Source organism: Brassica rapa, chromosome A08 (assembly GCF_000309985.2).
Source record: "Brassica rapa cultivar Chiifu-401-42 chromosome A08, CAAS_Brap_v3.01, whole genome shotgun sequence".
Classification (NCBI taxonomy): domain Eukaryota; kingdom Viridiplantae; phylum Streptophyta; class Magnoliopsida; order Brassicales; family Brassicaceae; genus Brassica; species Brassica rapa.
The window spans coordinates 3,358,448-3,381,935 of NC_024802.2; the positions used below are offsets into that span (position 1 = coordinate 3,358,448).

General features: G+C 34.9%; 2 protein-coding genes and 1 pseudogene across 9 annotated transcripts; 1 reads left to right on the forward strand and 2 right to left on the reverse strand.

The window, feature by feature from the left end:
- Positions 1-50: 50 nt before the first annotated feature.
- LOC103833028 (CBL-interacting serine/threonine-protein kinase 17) lies at positions 51-18,722 on the forward strand. Of its 8 annotated transcripts, XM_009109130.3 has the most exons (12): positions 51-3,141; positions 14,038-14,323; positions 14,413-14,475; positions 16,670-16,741; positions 16,826-16,933; positions 17,009-17,089; positions 17,167-17,346; positions 17,421-17,600; positions 17,703-17,807; positions 17,892-18,008; positions 18,102-18,239; positions 18,333-18,722. In XM_009109130.3, exons 2-12 carry the CDS (start codon positions 14,159-14,161, stop codon positions 18,378-18,380), a joined length of 1,257 nt encoding a protein of 418 aa, XP_009107378.2. In that variant the 5' UTR covers positions 51-3,141; positions 14,038-14,158; the 3' UTR covers positions 18,381-18,722. The 8 variants fall into 8 exon arrangements, with proteins under 8 accessions (XP_009107378.2, XP_033132761.1, XP_033132760.1 ...); XM_033276870.1 differs by having other exon boundaries at positions 16,826-17,089; XM_033276869.1 differs by having other exon boundaries at positions 17,421-17,807.
- Positions 18,472-22,438, reverse strand: LOC103833248 (annotated as a pseudogene).
- On the reverse strand, positions 18,691-19,443 carry LOC103833027. The gene is made up of 3 exons (XM_033277533.1): positions 19,182-19,443; positions 18,783-19,071; positions 18,691-18,700 (listed from the first exon to the last, which is right to left on the reverse strand). Exons 1-3 carry the CDS (start codon positions 19,441-19,443, stop codon positions 18,691-18,693), a joined length of 561 nt encoding a protein of 186 aa, XP_033133424.1.
- Positions 22,439-23,488: the final 1,050 nt, after the last annotated feature.

Genomic DNA, 23,488 nt, shown 5'->3' on the forward strand with positions numbered 1-23,488 from the left:
GGACCAGAAGCGAGACAAGAGTACATGTCAACTGCCACGTGGAGATTCTTATTTAAACATTTCCACGTCATAATAAAATTGTGACTATTGTATTTTGGGCAACTTGATACGAATATGTGAAGTCATCTTTTTTTTTTTTTTTGTCATCTGAAGTTTCATATATCACAAAGGTTAACATTACAAACACCTCCTTTACACGGATCCAACACAAAAAGCAAATCTAAACCAAAGACAAACTAATATGTGAAGTCATCATTATCTGGATTTATAAATCATTTACGGTTTGTTTTATTTTGATATTTATAACTTACGTGTTTAATATTTCAGATATATCTAACTATATGTAATTGGATGGAATCATTAAACTGAATACAGATTATGACTTAACATATTCGTATCAAAATTTATTTACTGTATAATAAATCATTAAATATCTACTGTATTCATCTAACTATATAAAGTCATTAAAATAACGTAATTACAGATTGAGTTAGGTCTATTGGGATTGTAACCAGTAAACCATAAAATGGGGGTGATACACGCCACCTTTCACTCTTTGCGTTATTTCATCAAACGTTTCTTTTTTTTTTCCCATCAAACGTCTTCTTAAATTAGGCATGCGTTTTGGAGTCTTCGGATTGGTTTCAAGCCGGTTTTTTTTAGATCCAGGTCCTTCGGATCATAAACATTTAGATCTAATAGATACTTAAAATTTTTCGGTTCGGATCGGTGCTTCTCAGGTCCGGATCGGTTCAGATCTATAATTAAATACCCATAAAATACCCTTAATATTTCGGATCCATTTCGGGTCCGGATCGAGTTCGAGTATTTAGAATCTAAAAAGGACATGACATACTCATCTCTATCACATTTAGTCGATATTTATCATATATATGATATATCTAAAATTTTACAAAATAACTTAAATGAAGCTATTAATAACTAAAATATAATATTTTTAAACTCTAAATTTTGCATTTTAAAACTTCATATTACTTCAAAAATATTACGAAATAATAACAACTATTATTAACAAAAGATATTTTAACTAAATCGTGAAATAATACATATAAAATAGAACACACACAAAATTATAGTTTTGGATATATATATTTTTAAGTCGGATACAAACCAGTTTTTATCAGGTCTAGTTTATTCGGATTGGTTCTTTTCGAATCCGGGTCTATTCGGCTCGGTTCCTTTCGGGTAAAAATGTTTTAAATCCAAAAAATATTTATAAATTTTTGGTTCGGTTCTAGATCGAGTAATTTTGAGATAGATTCCAGTTCAGACTTTCGGATCCGAGTTAATATGTCCATCCCTATCTTAAACGTTAGATTTTTAATCTCTTTTCGTCCAACAGTAATATTCACTCCCTCGGCCGTCGGATCTTCAAATTACTTAAAAAAGAAAGCTAGCTCTTTGAGGCCTCATAAATTTGGCGTTGATAAAAAGATACGTAAATGCTTTTCAAACTGAGCCCCACACTCAACAAATATTCGATAGAGTGTGACTGAGAAAGACTCGATATATAGGCTTCGGATGGTGATCATCGTCCCGCTCCGCTCCGCCCCGCGGTTAACAGTAACAAAAATCTCTATATATACTATATATCTATACATTTTTATAACTATTAAAACCGCACTGCAATTAAACCACTTATCCTGTACTGCTCAAATCGCAATCACCATTCGAAGCCATAATATCTTTGAGTACTAAATCATATTTATATTCTTATGTCCATGTAACATTAGTAGTATAATATAATATGTGGCGTGTGTGACATGACATATTGACATGTACAGATGTACTCAACTCAACAAACAACGGATCTTTATAACAAAACCAACGAGCATATCTAAAGGTATGATTAACCCAGGTTTTTTTACGATGCTCACACTTCATCATCAAAACCAATTTCAACGGATGATAATTGTTTGACAATCATGTTGAACTAATTCACATGTGCGGAAACAAGGCTACATTTTTCCATCTTCAGTTGGAAGAGTTTCTTTATGAGTAATCCTTTACATATTAAAAAAAATTTCATGAGCCTTTCCGTTGTTTTTTCTTCGATAGTGTTAACCTTCTAACACCAAGAATTTGTTTGTCAAGAAGATCCCACCCATCCTGATTCGTTTTCTCATGATTCTTGTTCAGTGGTTGATGAATATTTTTTCCGTACATATAATTTTCAATTTGAATTCTGTAAAATGCATAATATGTACCGTCAAAGTCATGGAACCACCGTGTATTAGAATACCTCTGTAAGCACATCGATGTTACCTAAAAAAGTTCACTATTCATGAGTTTACTATTAGCGTGAACAGTAATCCTGCAAAAGAAAAATTTACCGATCACCATAACTCAAACTTTGATACCAGTTATTAGAAAATACATGTCAAATTTGCGGGAAACAAGATTTATGAGAGTGAATAAACACACAATTTTTGTTAACATAGTCTGTCAATGTTACCTACATCTCCAGACTTTGTACAGATCTCTTATCATAAATTCTTTTTTTTTTACAACACTCTCAACTCACAGCGATTACAAATAGACTTTAAAATTACATTATATATATATATATATAAAAGAGGGTTTGAATCCTTCACATGAAGCCACATGGGATGACAGCTTGTAAAGTTGTTTCACGACATGCTGACACGTGTCCCATGAAGCCAAAACGCAGCGATTCATTAAACATTTGTTCTTTGGGCTTCATTTGATACGGTAATTGGTCTATTGGTAATAGTCTGGGCTCGACTTGAAAGAGAACACTCTAACCCTAATACTCTGCATCGACTAAACAGACTTTGTCTCTTCTCATCTCCGGCGGCTTTTCGGTGACCTGAAACAGTGTGATTAAATGTCTTCCTCATAAATCCCATTTATTGGCTCCATCACAATGTGTATTCAAAGCTTTCTTTCTATCTTAGAGGCGGTGTCAGGATCTGTATAAATAGAGGTTGGATTCCTCCCCTTGAAGAAAACATTTCACAAGAAATCTTTTTATTTCTTCTCTCTTGCTCACTTTCTTCGTCTCTTGTTTTCTCTTACTTTTGGGATGAGATTCCACAATGAAGATGATATTTATAGAAGTTTACCGGGGTTGGTGGAGCCAACAAATGTTGACTAAGAGTAAGCCATTATTGATGATTTCTTTGTACCGGCTATCAACTAAAATGATATACTAATATTCATAATTATTGATACACATCCTGCATATTATGCTCCACATTGGAATATCTATATGCACAAGCACAACATACATATATTGTGACAACCCGCCCAGTGGGAACTACCCGCCCTTTGGGCCCCAGACTCACAGCTCTGCAGCGCACCAACCCCAACCCCTCCATTATGAGTTCTCACTAACTCCATAATTAGGTTGTTGGTGGGCCTCGAACCCAGGACCTCACCCTTTAACAGCATTCCCACAGGACAAGCTGTCACCAATTGATCTGAAATATTTCATGAAATATTTATGTATTTTTTTATTAATTACAATTATATTTTTCATTAATTTTTTATTTTTAATAAAATTTTAAAATTCTATTTTATATGCATTGAAAATTTTTTTCTATGGAACTTATTCATTGAATATATTTCTAAATATTTTCAACAAAAATTCCTGAGGTATAAGGTTCATTAGGACTTGTTGTGAATTTTTTCGATGGGTTCCTGTTGGAATTTTTCAACCACTTGTTTTGTCATGAATTCGCCGGGAAAACAACTTTCTGAAATTCATCGGTCCTCTTAGCGAATTTTTTTCTGCCTAGATAGATCCGACGAAATGTATTTTCCAGAAATTGCATCTTCTCTTGTACAATTCTTTGTAAGTGACTTCTATTTTATGTGTCCTAACACTTAAGGAAATTAACTATTCTCCTCCGGAGAAGCGATCCGACTCATCCACGCTGAGGAGGAGAAGCAGAGGAGATAGAGGAAAGTGAAGAATCCCTTCCGAAATCCAGATCATACCCAGATCAATACCATCACCACCACGCTTAACGAAAGAAACCACTCCACACCTCCAACGCCACGCTTCTCCGGAGCTCCCAAGCAATAAGACGCCATAACTGAAACTGCTGTAACGCGAAGCCCATAACACCATGAAAGCAAACAAGAGGATAGCGAGAGAGAGGAGAGGCGAGGAAGAAGAAAACCACAAGAAGGAGGCAGACCAGAGACGGCAAAGAATCCGCCGGCCGCCCAAGCAAAATCCGGAATTAGGATTTTTCTCTTGAGAGGATTTTAGAGAGAGAGGTTCTGTTTCAAGGATTTTTTCTTCTTACTTTTACTTTTATATTCAGATTCTTTTTGTTCAAAAACAAATATTCATAAGCTTCACTTGCACATACTATTAGACGATCCTGGCATCCTATATCCACAATAAAACTCTGGTATTTTCTTAAGCACTGCAAGAATGATAACTTTTTGTCAGCAAGTTTGATGACTTTTTTGCATCCAGTTTGATGATTTTGATTCTTATGTTTTCGTTTATAATTTCGAACTTTAAATATTATTTATTTCATGAAATATTTATGTATTTTGTATTAATTACAATTATATTTTTTCATTAATTTTTTTATTTTTAATAAAATTTTAAAATTCTATTTTATATGCATTGGAAATTTTTTTCTATGGAACTTATTCATTGAATATATTTCTAAATATTTTCAACAAAAATTACTGAGGTATAAGGTTTAGCATACATGGAAAGTCGTTGAGAATTTTCGAAAGATTTTTGACGAAGACAAAAAATAATTGGCTTCCGTGAGGGATTCGTAATAGAAGCCACAAAAATGACTTCTTTTGAGAATCCTTTAAGAATTTCCAACGGATTCTCGATGGATACCAACTCAGGGTTTTCAAAATATAGCAGTTTAGGTGTTAACAGATTCAATATGTATTATTACCGAGTCATATGATAAGTGTGAAAATAAGTTCGGACGTAGAAACACTCAATAGGTTTTAAAAATAATATCACTTTAAGGTAATTCAATTGAATCATAAATTTCAAAGTAACATTATGTTTACTTATACAAACTATTAACGGAATTTGTCGATAATTTTCTTAAAATTGTTTCTAGGTGTTTTTGATAGTTTGTGATGATAATCGGATATAGGTGTAACCACAATCCCTCGAGAATACATCTGGAACACAAAAACGTTTTTGAAAGTAAACATCCATTTTTTTGGTTACCACGTGAAAGTGGAATTTCCGACGGATCATGTCCGTTATAAATATTTTTGGATTTGTTTGTATAATTTGATAGATTTTGATTATATTATAATTGAAAAGGATTATACTATAATATTTTATCACACTTTTTTATAAATTATTTATGGTTTATTTTATTAAAAATTACTATTTTATTTAATTTTAAAAATATAAATATTTTATTTTATTTTATTTATTTTGTTTTATTTTTCAAAATTCCTGAAAAATTCCCAATAAATTAATTCATTCAGGAACTGTTTGTCGTAATTTCTTCCAAAATTTCCCTACTAATTTTTGACGAATATTTTCTTTCAGAAATAGTTAGTCAGAAACTTTTCTAAAAAATCTGACTTATTTTTGATAAATTCTCGATGAAATCTTTTCTCTTTGTAATTGACTCGACAACACTTTTTTTATTAGGAGTCTTTCCTGATGGATTTCTGACAAAAAAAAATGCTTGGGAATGGATTGTTTTCTTGTAATCTTAGTTTTTTTTTACATCAGATCATATATGACAGATAATTTTCGTTAGTTTTTCATTATTGGAACTTCTTTCTTTAAGTAATTTATCTGTAAAGACACCTTCCAGAGCTAGCTTCTCCTACTGGAGTATTTTCCATCAAATTATCATATCCGTCACTAGTAGGTTTGGATATTTTGGGTATCAGTATTGGGTAGTTTGGATAGGGGATTAGATGATCTATTTACTAGATGACCAATTAGTTTCGGGTTTGGTTAAAATACCCGAAAGTTTTTTGGTTATGGTTCAGTTATTTTGGGTAATTCAGATATATTGGATAAATTATATCAAATAATTAATCCAAATAAAATGTCAAATAATTTGGATTATGTTGGATATTTCAGATAAAATATCCAAATACTATTGTAACGCCCCAACCATCCATGCCCGCTTTCTCGTCCCGTGGGTTCCATCCCGTCTGATGTACAGTGGTTTATTTTCCAAGGCTTGAAAGTCTTGATTACTGACCCTCCAATCACCACATGACATTTCCTCATGCATTGACTCACTCGCACGGTATTGCGAATCACTTCCCGATAGGTCACCAATCCTTCCACTACTCCAGCTCAAGCACGCCTAACCCTGAAGTTCTAAACAGATGTGTGACGGAAAATGTAAGTGCACTTTGGTAACATAGGTAGCCAAATCAATTCTCTTAAATCTTTCCACATATATCACAAACCAGAATGTTACAATTCACGTCTGCTCAAAGAACGCAACGCCCTCGTTGCGCCCAAGATCGTTACCCATGACTGTATGAGCCCTCACTGACTCCACACTCGTATGGATTCGGCTCTGATACCACATGTAATACCCCGACCACCCACGGCTAATGGGTCACCCACGCCCGCTCTCTCGTCCGGTGGGCCCCACTCATCTGATTGGGGGTGTTAATTTTTTCAAAGCTTGAAATTCTTGTTTACTGACCATGTAATCACCACATGACGTTTCCCAGTGCTTTGGTCTCACTCACACGGTATCGCGAATCACTTCCGATAGGTCATTTAGCATTCGAGTACTCAAGCTCAAGCACACTTAACCCTGGAGTTCTAAACAGATGTGTGACGAAAAAACTAAGTATACTAAATGTAGGTAGCCAAATCAATTCTCTTAATTCTTTCCACATATACCACAAACTAGGATATTACAACTATACTTTCTAATAATCTAGGGTAATTGAGATATTTTTGATAATTGTTTTCAAATATTTTTGAGTACTTTTAATAAAATCTTAAATTATATATATATTTGGTTATGTTATATGTATATATAATTAATATTTTTATATATCCGGTTCTCATTTGGGTTTTAATTCGGTTCGGTTATTTTAAATATAAATATATAAGAACCGAGTTCGACTATATTAAAGTTTTAGATATTTGGTTTGGGTCTTTGGTTCTAGTTTTTTTTTGTCCAGACCTAGTCACCACAAAGAACCTTGCATTGAATCAAGTTTTGGGTTTATAATAATATTTGGTCGGAAAGAGATGCATATGTATGTATATGAATCCAAACATGAAATCGAATCAAGATAAACAAAAAGAAGCCAGAAACTATAAAGGACAACTGGCGGCGTAACACGAGTACCTGAAACAACGGTCCTGACCGAACATTCGCAAAGCACAAAGACACGTGTGAGCCAAGTTTCAGAAATCAATTCCTCCTTTGAATTCTAAATACTTCTAAAAACAAATAATTAATGCCGCCACTAATTTTTCATATTATAGAAAACTTTATCTTTGATGAATAAAAATTGGTTGGTCATACTAAAAATTAGTAGAATAATGGTCTCAGTGAGCCTTTGCTTGTCTGTGAAGGTTGTAGACAAGATAGAGATACTCTACATGACTCGGAAGGTTTTAGGTTGATCGGTTAGATAGGATTATAGTTGATCCGGTTAAGTCTTGTAAGTCCAATTGAACCGATCTCTCTCTCTCTTAGTAAATCGTACGTGTGTGTGATGAGTGAGTTAGCTCGTAGTATAAGAGCTAACGAGCTTTGGGTTTGTTAGGTGATGTGAACTGATTAGGATTGTATCAGTCGCAGCGGTTAGAGTGAGAGAGATCGCGATCGAGTCTGTAACGGAGCTCGCTTGTGAGCGGTTAGTATTTGCTGGTTCGATCCCAGCTCCGGTGAGCTATAGCGGCCACACCTAGTTAACGGTGTGGTGCGGTGAACACCGGTCAACATATCACGTGTTGGTTCGAGGTTACGTCGGAGAAGAAGATCAAATCGCTGTAGATCTTCACAAATTGGTATCAGAGCCCAGGTTTCAAGATACGGCGAGAGAGGAGTCTCAATCAAGATCCGCAATCAATCGATTTCAAGATGACGACTCACAAGATCAAAGTCAAGATGTCGATGTTCGACGGTACCAGAGACTTTGGGATCTGGAAGAAAAGGATGCTCGCAAATCTCAGCGTGCAAGGCTTAAAGGATGTTCTCACTCCACAAGTCAAAGAAGATTCGCTGAAAGTAAAAGACGATAAGGATGTTGAAGACGACGAAGACTCAAAGGATAAGAAGATTCAAGATGAGATCGCAAGGAAGGAACGCGACGAGAAGGCGATGAATCTGATCTTTATGAGCGTCGGAGATCATGTTTTGCGAAAGCTAGACAAATGCACTTCCGCGGCTGAGACATGGGAACTTCTGGATAAACTCTACATGGCAAAGACCTTGCCTAAAAGAGTTCATGCTCAGCTCAAGGTTTATTCCTTCAGAATGCAAGAAAGTAGAACAATTGATCAGAACGTTGACGACTTCTTGAAGCTCATAGCAGATCTCAATAATCTCAACATAGAGATTCCAGAAGAGGTACAGGCCATTTTGCTACTCAATGCTTTGCCAAACAGATATGACTCACTGAAAGAGACTCTCAAGTACAGTAGAGAGGCTATTAAGGTAGATGAGATAGCAAGTGCAGCTAAGTCTAAAGAAATGGAGTATAAAGATTCTTCCAGTTCAAGGACAGCAGGTGAAGGAAACTACGTTCGGGGCAGAGCAGAGACTAGAAACTCCAACTCATATGCGAGTAAAGGAAAGAACGGGTCAAGATCCAAGTCAAGAGGTGACAAGCGTGTCTGCTGGATTTGTGGTAAAGAAGGGCACTTCAAGAAGCAATGTTACAAATGGCTTGATAAGAACAAGAATCAACGTCAAGGTTCAGACAGAGGAGAGTCGTCACTGGCCAAGGATGACGCAAAGGATCTTGTTGGGTTGCTGGTTTCTGAAGCAAATTCTGTTGAGTCAGACAAAGATGAGTGGATCCTTGATACTGGCTGCACATTTCATATGACGCCGAGAGCTGATCTGTTCATTGACATGAAGCCTGCATCTGGGGGAAGAGTCCGTATGGCTAATAATACGATCACAGAAGTGAAGGGCATAGGGTCCATCAGATTTGAGAATCCAGACCAAACTACATTTGTATTACACGATGTTAGATATCTGCCTGGCATTGCGAGAAATTTAATCTCCATGGGAAGTCTTGAAGAGAAAGGTTGTGAGTTCAAGGCTGCTAACGGGATCCTCAAAGTAATCAAAGGGTGCACAGTGTTTATGAAAGGAGCAAGGAGACAGTCTCTGTACATCCTACAAGCTAAAGCCAGGGAAACAGGTTTCAGCATTGGAGAGTCTGGTAATGCTTCAGAACAGAAGGACGGTCAGGTCTCAGATATTCAACTGTGGCACAGTCGCATGGGTCATCTTGGACAAAGGGGTATAGAAGTGTTGATCAAGAAGGGTTGTTTTGGAGATCTAAAGAAGACAGAGATGAGCTTCTGCGAAGACTGCGTTATTGGAAAAACTCATAAAGTGAGTTTCAGTTCTGCACTTCATACTACAAAAGAGAAACTTGATTACATTCATTCAGATCTTTGGGGCTCACCGAATGTTCCACCAAGTCTAAGCGAGTCACACTACTTCCTCACCTTTACTGATGACTACACGAGGAAAGTATGGATCTATTTCCTTAGACGCAAAGATGAAGTTTTTGAGTATTTTGTTGCGTGGAAGAAAATGGTGGAAACACAGAGCGAAAGGAAGATCAAGAAGTTGAGGACCGATAATGGTCTTGAATTCTGCAATATTCAGTTTAACACGTTCTGTAAAGAGGAAGGTATAGTGAGGCACAGAACATGCACATACACACCTCAACAGAACGGGGTAGCAGAGAGGCTCAACAGGACGATCATGAACAAAGTTCGTAGCATGCTCAGTGAGAGCGGGTTTGAAGTGAAGTTTTGGGCAGAGGCTGCTGCAACAGCTGTTTATCTCATTAATCGGTCACCATCATCTGCCATTAACTTTGAGATACCAGAAGAAAGATGGACTACAGTTACTCCGAGTTTCAACGGTTTGAGAAGATTTGGCTGTCTAGTATTTGTTCACACGAGTGATGGCAAGTTAAATCCAAGAGCAAAGAGGGGCTATTTTACAGGTTACCCCGAAGGAGTTAAAGGTTTCAAGGTATGGATTCCTGAAGAGATGAAAGTTATTATATCAAGAGATGTAGTCTTCAGGGAGGAGATAGTATACAAAGTAGACAAGCGTGAGTCTACATCTCAAAATAACTCGAGGAGTGAAGTTCCAAACTTGGTAAGCTTGGAACTAGAAGACTCAACAGAAGAAGCAGTGAAAGAACCTGAAGGTGGAGAAAATCTCGAGGAGTATCAGCTAGCAAAGGATAGAACAAGGAGACAAGCACGGCCTCCTAAGAGACTTGAAGATTATGAGTGTGACGCAGCTGATGGTGAAGACATTTATGCATGTTATATATGTGATTTGCCTGAGGACGGGATGACAAAACCATCTTCTTGGAGAGAAGCAATGGAAGATCCTGATAGTGATCTTTGGAAGGAAGCCGCAGGTGATGAGATGTCTTCATTGAAGAAGAACGGAACATGGGTCCTAGTTGATAAACCAGAAGGTCAGAAAACAATTGGTTGTAAATGGGTGTTTAAGAGGAAACCAGGGATTATAGGAGTTGAGCCACCAAGGCACAAAGGACGTCTAGTTGCGAAAGGTTACTCGCAGCGAGAAGGCGTGGATTTTCAAGAGATCTTCGCGCCAGTTGTCAAGCATGTGTCAATAAAATACATCTTGTCTGCAGTAGTACATTTCAACATGGAGCTTCAGCAGATGGATGTCAAGACGGCTTTCCTCCACGGGTTACTTGATGAAACAATATACATGGATCAACCGGAGGGCTTTGTAGACAAGAAGAATCCTCAGAAAGTGTCTCTTGAAGAGGTCCTTGTACGGTTTGAAACAGTCACCTCGGCAGTGGAATAGGAGATTTGATGATTTTGTCAGGGCTCAAGGTTATACAAGAACTGAGTATGATCAGTGTGTATACTTCAAGAAGAACAGTTTGGGAGTTTATGTGTATATGCTTCTCTACGTGGACGACATTTTGATTGCTTCAGCTGATAAGGTTCAAGTGGATCGACTGAAGAAAGTTTTGAGTTCTGAATTTGAGATGAAGGACCTAGGAGATGCGAAGAAAATACTAGGGATGGAGATACACAGAAACAGAGAGACAGATGAGTTGTGGGTCTCTCAAGAAAGTTACTTATGGAAGGTACTGTCAAATTTTGATATGGATCAAGCAAAACAAGTCACGACAGCTATTGGAGCTCATTTTAAGCTTAAGTCTGGAACAGAGAAGGAACTAAAGGATCAGGCTGAGTACATGAGCAAGATTCCATATCAAAGCGCAGTGGGTAGTGTTACGTACGCTATGGTGGGAACGAGGTTGGACCTTGCATACGCAGTTGGTCTAATTAGTAGATTCATGTCGAAGCCATTGAAGGATCACTGGCAAGCAGTCAAATGGGTTCTTCGATATATAAAAGGAACAGTTGATACTAGACTGAGTTACAAGAAGAAAGGAGAGTTCGTTATTAAAGGCTACACAGACTCAGATTATAATGGCGATCTAGATCAACGAAGGTCAACGTCTGGGATGGTCTTTACAGCAGGAGGCAATCCCATAAGCTGGAGGTCATCACTTCAGAAGGTAGTGGCTCTGTCAACTACGGAAGCAGAGTACATTGCTCTGTCTGATGCTGTGAAAGAAGGTGTGTGGCTGAAGCGTTTTGCAGAAGAGCTTGGTTTTCCGCAAGATTCTGTAGAGATTTTCTGTGATTCACAAAGTGCCATAGAATTATCAAAGAATGCTGTATATCACGAGAAAACGAAGCACGTTGCGACAAAGTATCATTTCATTCGTGATCTCATAGCTGCGGGTGAAGTACAAGTCTTGAAGATAGCAACAGAGTACAATCCTGCATATATCTTCACGAAGGTGTTACCAGTATTCAAATTCCGCGAAGCACTGAGGTTGCTTCGAGTCTCCAAGAACTAAGTTCAGAAGGAGGAGTGCTTGTGACCGGTAAAGGTTACAAGGATCGTCTGGTAAAAGACGTATAAGAAGAATGTCTCGGTAAAGAGGAATGTGGTGACTTCATCAAAGATCTTCATCAGGTATGTATGAAGGTATCTTGTCTAAGGTGGAGATTTGAAGGTTGTAGACAAGATAGAGATACTCTACATGACTCGGAAGGTTTTAGGTTGATTGGTTAGATAGGATTATAGTTGATCCGGTTAAGTCTTGTAAGTCCAATTGAACCGATCTCTCTCTCTTAGTAAACCGTACGTGTGTGTGATGAGTGAGTTAGCTCGTAGTATAAGAGCTAACGAGCTTTGGGTTTGTTAGGTGATGTGAACTGATTAGGATTGTATCAGTCGCAGCGGTTAGAGTGAGAGAGATCGTGATCGAGTCTGTAACGGAGCTCGCTTGTGAGCGGTTAGTATTTACTGGTTCGATCCCAGCTCCGGTGAGCTATAGTGGCCACACCTAGTTAACGGTGTGGTGCGGTGAACACCGGGTCAACATATCACGTGTTGGTTCGAGGTTACGTTGGAGAAGAAGATCAAATCGCTGTAGATCTTCACAGTCTGGTTCATACATATTGTATTATCATAAAAATATGACGAATAATCATTTATAAAATGATATAGTATAGAATAATAATACGATATTATCCCCGAGGGATTTTGAATCGTAATAATTTACAGAAAATGTACTGAAAATAAAATTGTTAACAGAACATTATTACAGATTGCATTGTGACCAGTGTTTTGAAACCCGACCCAGACCTGCGGTTAAACCGGTAAACCCGGTGATCCAAAAAAAATCCGGTTTGGATTTTGTGAAAAATCTAATATTTAGAAATCCAATATTTAGAAACCCACAAAAACCCGTAAAAACCCGCAAAAACATAGAACCAGACACCGGTTGAACCATCGGTTGAACCAATAAATAACTTGTACTTTTTTTTAAAAGTTTTTAGTTTATGTTTTATATTCTAACTTTCCAATTAAGAAGTTCGGTGCTGACAAAAAAAAAGAGTTAGGTTTTTCTTTTTCAGTTTTATATTTGTGATTTTTAGATTTTGATGAAGATTTCATTATGCCACCTAAAGAAAATGAAATGAACGATGGTAGAAAGAACCAAAATTAGTTGATGTGATTTTGTGTAGTTTATTTTCGTTATTGACAATTTATTACAATGATCTTTTACTTTTTGTTTATTTTGAATTTGAAGTTTATTTTATTATTCATTAGACATTTAAATATTTATGAATTTTATATCTTGATTTTTTAAGATGTCATAACTCTTACTTTGTTTTTTACATAAAATATTAAATAGTCTAAACTATTTTTTGATAGTTTGCATGTCAAATGAAAATACAAATATAAAAACTAAAGTTAAGTATTTTCTAAATACTTTTTAAACATAAAATATATACATATCCAAACTATTATTTTATTTTTAAAAACATATTTAGAAAATATTAAACTTTAGTTTTTATATATTTATTTTTATTGCTAATATATTATTATTAATCAAATTAATTTATTATAAAAAAAACTGTCAAAAAAAAAAACCTGCGGTTCATCCGCGGTCGATCCAGTGACCCAGTGATCTGGTAAGTCGTCCGGTTCAATGTCCGGCTCGGGTTTAAAAACATTGATTGTGACCAAAGGATGGTTTAATAATTAAGTTTATGATTGAATGAGATTTGAAGGAAATAAATTAAGGTAAAAATCTAAAGTCAATCATGATAATAATAACTAATATGTTTTTAATCATGTTTTCTAGAAATAGAAAACTCACGGAGTAGTTTTAATATATATATAGATAAAAGGACAACAACATAAATAGTTTACAAAAATATATTATTTTTTCTGTTACTCACAGATACATTCTTTTTCCAAGCAGATAGAAGAAGGAAGTAAAAGAGAAGTCGCGTGTTGTTTTCTCCATAACTCAGCTCCCACTTCTTATCTTCTTCTCTCTTCAATCATTTCAAAGGATTTTTGCTGTGTGTTTGGAACTTTGGATGGTGACGGAAGGAATGCGTGTTGGGAAATACGAGCTTGGGAGAACGCTTGGTGAAGGGAACTCTGCAAAAGTCAAACTCGCTACGGATATTGTTTCTGGCCAATCGTTTGCCGTCAAAATCATCGACAAGTCTCGTACCAGTCGCCTCAATGTCCCTTTTCAGGTTTTTGCATTTTGAATCATCTTTTTTTTTTTGAATGGCTTAAAGATGGATTGGAATTCTTACACAGTTTTGATTCTGAGAACTTACAGATTAAGAGAGAGATACGCACACTCAAAGTTTTGAAGCATCCAAACATTGTCAGATTGCATGAGGTAAATGTTTCAATAGCTTATGGAGATTCTTTGGTACTTGTGATTGAATTTTTCGTTATCCAAGATATGACCAGTAACATTCTCATTACAGCGTAAGGTTTTTCTTTTTATTTTGTCAACCCAGTGTAAGGTTTTTTCTATTTCACTTTTTTGGCTAGAATACTTTTGACGAGGATTCAATCTGTGAAACTTTTTGTTTTTGTTTGATTGCGCAGAATTGTATCTTAGTCATTTTGACATTTTTAATTATAGTTAACCTCTCCTATCACGTCGCTAAATACCCAAGCTTAACGTATAATCCTTTTTCTTACATTTAAATATTTTTGTCGTCCTAGCTCGAGTCTTGATCATTAGCTGGCTCACGATGGATTTGATGACCTGGCAAATTCTATTATGAGGTCGGTCCCAAAAAAAATTGACGATTTGAATAATGATAATGGCAAATCATATTCACCACTGCCTCATTTTAGTACTCCTTATGTTTCACAATACTTGATGTTTTGACTCATTGCACAAATATTAAGAAATTTATTTTTCTCAAAAAAGTAATTTTACAAATATAATTTAAAAATCGTTCAAACAATTAAAAAAATAACTACAAAATCTAATTGGTTACACAGTTTTCAGTAAAGTTAAAAATAATATAAATATATCAAAACTTCATCTATTTTGAAACAACAAATATCTTCTAAAACATCAACTATTAGTCTTAGTTAATAAAACCAAAAAGTTCCAAACATTACAGGAGGTAGTTATTGCATAATTTTATGGAAAAGACTTGAAGTAAACATTGCATAATTTTATGGAAAAGACTTGAAGTAAACATTGTTTTATGAACTGCATTAAGACTGTGCAATTACCACGTTGAATCTTTGATTTAATTGTTTAATCTCTACAACAAGGGTGTTAGAAAAAAATTAAACAATGATATGACATTCAACATGTTGAAACCAAAATAAATGGGTCCCAAACAATTAGGTATCTATTTTGTACCGGATGTTTGAAAATGTTGATTTTCTTATTCCACCCTAATTATTTAACATTAATTATTTATAAAAAATTAATTTATTATTTTAAGCTTTTTATATCAAAATTTATAAAATTTGTATACTCTATAAATAGAAATTTGTTTCATTTGATTTGGATATAGAAAAAAAATCTTTTTCTCAAAATAATTTTCCAATAATCATACCAATGAACTCTTATTTAAAATTTAAACATTTTAAATTATTATTTAAACATTTTTAAAAATACTTAATTCTTATTGATTTTAATTTATTTAATTGTGAGTTGAGTGACTTGAGTCCATTGTACTAATTAAGTTGTCTATTTTTATTTGTTGTTTTTGTGTGTTTGCATCGTTTATTTAAAGTTTCACAATTTTTTAAACAATGTTAGTTTTGTATTATATAAAAATATTTAAGAATAGAAATACAAAATAAACTAAAATTATTTAAAGCTATGTATTTTTTTATAAAATTAATTATAGTCAAAAATATTATTTTAAGTTATTTTCAAATTATATTATTTATTTTTAAAATATAAAATATTATATAATTTCTAATTTTAAGATATTTAATATTTAAAATGTATTTTAGTATGTTGTTAACAATTAAAAGAAGATCAAAATATGAAATAAAGATAGTGGGATAGGGTGTTGAATTTTATTAAATAAAAAAATTGTAGGTAAAAGAAATTAGATGGTTGTTAAATTATTATAGAGAAGAAAAATAAAATAATGTAGAATGTGAAAAGTGTACTTTAGGATGTTGAAAAATTCTGACCATAGTTTAAGGAGATCAAAGTTCGACACAAACTTTATATTAAATGGGTTCCAGATTTTGTATAAACCATACAAATACATGGATGTACCAACCAAATATTTGCGGCCTTCCTTTTTTGTTTTTTGTCACTAATTGAAAAGTTTTGAGGAAAAATACATTAAAACTATGTTTGCTTGTGAAGAAGCATCTTTTTTTGTGGTCAGCATTTGTGAAGAAGTTATTAAAAGTCGTTTTGATCAAGTTGGTTTAAATTAAGGGTGTTCAATCCGGTAAAACCGAACCGAAATAGAAAAAATAGTTTGGATTTGGTAGTACCGAATATACCGAATGGATGTCATTTTTAATAATCCTTAAACAGATTTTAATATCATTGACGTGTGCCAATTATTTATTGTGTCCACCACTTTCAGGTCTTGGCTAGCAAAACCAAGATCTACATGGTCCTTGAATGTGTCACTGGAGGAGACTTATTTGACAGAATTGTAAGATTCATGTACTGCTACAGTGACAATTTTTGTTGGTTAACCAAAGGTTGGTTTCTAAGAACATGCAATGATCATTCTTAGGTGTCCAAAGGAAAGCTTTCGGAAACTGAAGGAAGAAAAATGTTTCAGCAGTTGATTGATGGAATAAGCTATTGTCATAACAAGGGCATTTTCCACAGAGATCTCAAGGTCTGCGTTTACAAAAAAATTGTATGTAATATCCACTCACACACATGTTGTGATACTAAGGTTTCTGTTTTGAAGCTAGAGAATGTTCTTCTTGATGCAAATGGGCACATTAAGATCACTGATTTTGGCCTTAGTGCTGTGTCTCAGCATTTTAGGGTAATATCCGAAACCTATCTATACATCAGCAGCAAAGAGATTCATGTTCAAACATTTTATTGGGTTTGACATGTTAGGAAGATGGATTGCTACATACAACCTGTGGTAGTCCTAACTACGTCGCGCCTGAGGTTCTAGCTAACAAGGGCTATGATGGTGCAGCATCAGATATATGGTCATGTGGAATAATCTTGTATGTTATTCTTACTGGTTGTCTCCCTTTTGATGATACAAACCTTGCCGTTCTCTGCCGGAAGGTGCTGCTTTTGTTTTGGATAGTTAAGATTATGTTTTGAAAGAAACATAACTCAAAGATATTTGCCTTTTTCAGATATTCAAAGGCGACCCTCCAGTACCTAGATGGTTATCACCTGGTGCTAAAACCATGATCAAAAGAATGCTCGATCCAAATCCAGTCACAAGGATGACAGTCGCAAGTATTATGGCTAATGATTGGTTCAAACACGAGTACTCTCCTTCCAGTTGTGATAATGAAGATGATGAAGAAGATGTAAGAATCTGTTGCGTCTCATCATGTTGGCGTTCCCATGCACTTGGATCTATGTGCATTGCCTTTCTCAAAATCTTGCCTTTTTTGTTATTTATGATAAAGGTATCAGAAGAAGAGAAGAGCCATGATTCACCAACCATCATCAACGCCTTTCAGCTGATCGCAATGTCACCGTTTCTTGACCTCTCCGGTTTGTTTGAGACAGAGGTAAACAATACATTCTTGTCTTCATTTACTCTGTTTCAAGATTGTTCTTTGCTCACAACAAAGATGTGTATTACTTTGACTCAGACTGTATCAGAGAGGCAGATAAGGTTCATGTCAAATAGGTTAGCCACTGATGTTATGGAGAAAATAAAAACAATCCTCATGGAGATGGGTTTCTGCGTACAGAAGAAACACACAATGGTGAGAGGGAGACTCTTTTGCTCTCTTCTTGCTCTCTTTGTCTTATCTGCTACTTGCAAGTAATTTAAGTGGTGAGAACTGATGTTGCTTCAGTTAAAAGCAATCCGAGAAGAGAGTACTCGAAAAGGGCAAGGCGGGTTATCACTAACGGCGGAGGTATTCAAGATGATCCCATCGCTGAATATGATTGAACTAAGAAAATCACATGGCGATTCATCTCTATATAAACAGGTAATAATACAGTCTTCTTGTATAAGTTATATGGCACGTCTATGTTTCTACAATCATGACCTAAAACAGCTTATTGTTTATGGGTTGGCGCAGTTGTGCGAGAGATTACTAAACGAATTTGACGCATCATCCCAAAGATGAAGAACAAAGGGTTGCTGCAAATCAGACAAAACCGCATCATCTCCTCACTGCTTAACACACACACAGAAAAGAAAGACGAAAGCTTAAAAAGGAGTACTACAATATTACTCTCTCTTTTTTTTTTTGTCACAAATACTACAATATTACTCTAAAGTCGTATTAGTTAGATGATCTTACATAGATGTTCCAAAACAACAAAGCAGCTAAAGAGAATCTGAAACTAAAACAGCGCAAGGGTAAGAGAGTCTGAAACTAAACCAGATGATATTACTAAGAGTTCATCATGTTATATCTACCACCATGTTGATAACTAGCTCATCCTGCAAAAAAAAAAAAAAAAAAGGTTGGAAGTTCTGTTAGGAGATACAATTACAACTACAAAAATCTATTAGATCACAATACCTGTAATACGGGGGTGTACACTGTACAGGAGGGATCATCGGACCACCTCCATTAACCATAGAAGCAGCAGCTCTCTCAGGATCATCGGAAGACCAAAGCCAAGTCACGTTGGCAATGGGGTAGACGCTTGGTGAGGAGCTTTCAGGTAGGGCTAACATCATAAAGATATCCCTTCTCCATTCTTTAATCGCACCCATCACATCATAGTTTCCAGAAATGACCAATATGTTGGCCCTGTTGGCAAGCGCTTTCATGGTGATCTCCATGACCAAAAAAGTGGCAGCTTGATCTGACAAAAGAAAAAAAACAGTTACTAATAATCGGCTTTAGATAAATAAAAAAAAAACAACTCAATTAGGTATCAAATAAAGAAAGTGGAGGGTGAGAAAGATTTTTAACCAGCCAAGTCACGGTCTGGTCCTCGAGTATGATAATCTGGCATGGGTGAGAGTTCGATCTCATCAGGGAGCATGGTAATGGCTTCATGTTTGTCTCCGGTGGCGGTTCCAACCGCAATCAGTTTCCCTTCAATAAAGAAATCAGGATTGCATCGTTTGAGGGCAGTTTCAATGCTCGTTTTGAGACTCCAAAGATCGTAGCCATGGGGGATCCAATAATATTGGTAGTCCCAGATGACAGTAACACCCGCAGGGGAACTCATAACTATCCTCCTGTAAGATGAAGTTCTACAACAATCAGACCAAATAATCAAGAGAAGGCCATTCATTAATCATCTAATCTTTTAGCTAAACGAGAATCCAAAATCCCCTAGAAACAATAATGTAATCCAAAAACCCTACATTTTAAAAAAAATCACGAAAGTCAGATTTCAACAGTTTACTTGTCTTTTGTCAGTGACCAAATCGATCTCAACCGAATCGTTCCGAGCAACGAGAAAGAGTGCGAAGAAGAGAATCAAATCAAATGGAGCAAAGAAAAAGACTTACGCTTCTTTCTGTGACTGACCCAGAAGAGACCTCGCAAGCAGAGTGTGGCAAAGATATGTTTTTTTCTTTTCTTTTCCCTTTTTAATTTAGATTTGGACGGCAAAAATATGTTTCACGAGCCGGATGAAAAAGTCATTAATTAAATGTTTTGTTTCAATAAAGGGCGGGTATATTTAAATTTTAATTTTCTTTATTATTTCAAAGAATTTAAATTTTATATTTGTATTTAATACTGATTAAATTTAATATATTCTTTGTTAACTATATTAAATATTTCAAATTGCATAACTAACTATACACTTGTACCATATGTATTCCAAAAATTATTTATAAATTTTATTGATATAGCTTGCAACATAGTATATTTTTTTAATAGTTACATAATTATAACCTATATCAACTCTTATTGCTCACATTATATTACTAAACTTATATTAGGTTTTATAAAAATAAGTACCAAATTATAGAAATTATTTTGTTTGAAAAAAATATAGATTAATCTTATCTTATTAAACATCAATTAGGCAATAAATCTTAATCAAAATCTATTAAAATATAGTAGCAATTTAAAAAGCCCATTGAGATACAAATTGCAACAAATTATTAGATTTTTAGATTAAAAACGAGGTCCAACTGTCTAAGATCCAAGCTTAATTTTTCTCCGACCAATGAAAAATATATATATAGTATTTTCTTTCTATTAATAGCACAATTGTAACTAAACCGTCTTCATCCTAAAAAGGCTTTAAGGTTCCTGCAACTTTCTCCATGGTTGTCATCCAAATTTCTTCAACAACGATTATAACTTAGCCTTTGTCTTATTGTTTTCTCATCAAATATACCGATCTGGTAGCCAGTATACGATTGCTATCATTCAAATTTTGGCTGCAACTGGAATGTATTTTTTTGGAATAAAAATTTCCTGAATGCTTCATTCATGTGCATTCCAAAAAAATTTCACCAGTTACAATTAAAAAATGGAATGTGTATTCCATTTCATTCCATAACATTTCATACCATTCCAGAAAAAAAATTAACTATCATTTGAAAAATCATTCCAAATCAAAAACGTTTTAGAATAAGTGGAATGCTGATTCCATTCCATTAAATTCCAGAAATTATAATTCATATTCCATACATTCCTTCTAGTTGTCACCAGTTACACCCTTTATTTTTAAAATGATCTTTTTTTATGAAACAATTTGTTAGCTGAGATTAAATTGATTCATTCATTTATAACTATGAAGAATCTTTCGCTTGTTCGAGAAAATGATTTTGAAAAATTTAATTGAACAAAGGATTTGTTAGCCAAGAAACATTTTTTTATAACCATAAAAGGAAGTGAAAGAACTTGGGTCCCACCCCGTATCGTACGCTTCTTAGGCTATCAACATTGGTTTACACTTTCAACATCCTCCACATCATCTTCTCTCACTTCCACATCATCTTCTCTCTCTTATATCTAATAATTCAACACCCACCCACTTACAATGGTTTGTTGAATTTTATTTACACACTCTACCCTACAATTTGTTTTCACTAATTTTGTTTTTCATATGTTTTGTAATATATATTAACAATAATTCAATAAAATCAAATTAAAATATTTTAGAATCAAACAAATGTTTTAAATAATTTTTTTAATTTTTAAATTTAATATAAAATAAAATATTTAAGGGGAAAAATAAATAAAAACTTTATTAAAATCAATAAAATTACAAGAAAATAAAATATAATACAATACATTAATAAGCAGTTTAATTAGTGCAATAAACTCAATCGACAAACTTAAAAATCTCTTCAACCATGAAACATTCCAAACTTTTCCCATATGTGTTTGACTAAATCTACTTGCAATTCATGATGCACATTGGAATCACGCAATTCCGATCTAGCACGTACATGATTTGCAAATGCAGGTAGCACTTCAGTCGAGAATGGTTGTGGTGCATTAGATCCACTTGCCTCAGATTGATCATAGTCAGTCCAGTGTTGAGCATATGTATCTCGTTCATCTTCAACAATCATGTTATGCAATATGATACATGACCTCATTATAATAGCCAAATCGGAAATGTCCCACATGCGAGCTGGTTCATGAATGATTTTACATCGAGACTGCAACACTCGAAATGCACGTTCGATGTCCTTCCGGCAACCCTCTTTGAACTTGTGCAAATAACTTGTTCGGTTCACTTTGAGGAAGCCTAATCGATTTGATGAAAGTAGGACAAGAAGGATAGATACTGCCAGCTAGATAATACGCCATATTATACGGACATTGGTTCACGAAGAAGTTCAATCTTGGAGTATTTTCTTGTTCAACATCATCGAACACTGGTAAACGATCTAGAACGTTTATATCGTTTAATGTGCCGGTACATCCAAAAAAAGCATGCCAGATCCATAGATCATGGGATGCAACTGCTTCAAGAATAACAGTGGTGGTTCCCTTATCTCCGTGAGTAAATTGTCCTTTCCACGCTGTAAGACAATTTTTCCATTCCAGTGCATACAATCAATACTCTCAATCATCCCCGGAAACTCTCGTTTTTCACTAACATGCAAAATTCTTTGCAGATACACTTACTCATACAATTATATGATTCCCTTACAGAATCTACACAAGCACTCCAAAGCTGTAGTACCTCCAATTTTGATGTATTCATCCACCACGTCGGCTGCAACACCATATGCTAACATTCGCATGGTCGTGGTACATTTTGCTAATGGAGATATACCTTCTTTATTAGCTGCGTCAAATCGCTGGGTGAAGTAGTCGTCACTGCTTGATAGATCCAAAACAACCCGGAGAAAAACATGTTTTCGCATCTGGAATCGTCGACGAAACATTGCATCATCATATGTATGTTGATTGGAAAAGTAGTCGTCAATCAGCCTTTGATTTGCAGCTGCATGATCTCTCTTGAAGTATCTTCTCTTGTTACTAGATGGATAATCTTGCTCTATTTTTTGTCGACGCTCTCTAAAGTGGTTTAGGATATACCTCTCTTCAATTTCAGACTGTCTTTTGTAAGCTTCGATATCAAAATCAAATTCTGATGGATTCATTGAGATTGTTTTAGTAAGTTGAAATTTATTTTATTGATACATAAATGGAAGAAATGAGTTCTTATTTATAGGAAAATGGAACCAAAAAATTGAGTGGTTGGAGGAAAGCATTATAAAAGCATGGTGAGTGGTTGGAGGATAAGATTGACGAAAGTCACGGGCATTTGACATCATTATTAAAGTTCGGTGAGTGGTTGGAGGATAAGATAGATGAAAGTCACGGGAACTTGACCAAATTATTAAAGTTTGGTGAGTGGTTGGAAGCTAAGATAGATGAAAGTCACGGGCACTTGACCACATTATTAAAGTTTGGTGAGTGGTTGGAAGATAAGATAGATGAAAGTCACGGGCACTTGACCACATTATTAAAGTTTGGTATAAGATAGATGAAAGTCACATGCACTTGACAGTACTATTAAAGTTTGGTGAGTGATTGATAGATAAGATAGATGAAAGTCACGGGCACTTGAAAGAATTATTAAAGTATGTCGAGTGGTTCAAGGATAAGATTCTACAGATAAAAGCTGAAAGATACATATTACATTATTAAAATATAACATGACAAACAAACATTATTAAAATAGAAGATGACAAACAAACATTATTAAAGCATGAAGTGATGTGATACAGACAACCACTTGTGATTATAACTAATTTTTAAATAATTCGTCGCTCAACTGTTTGAAC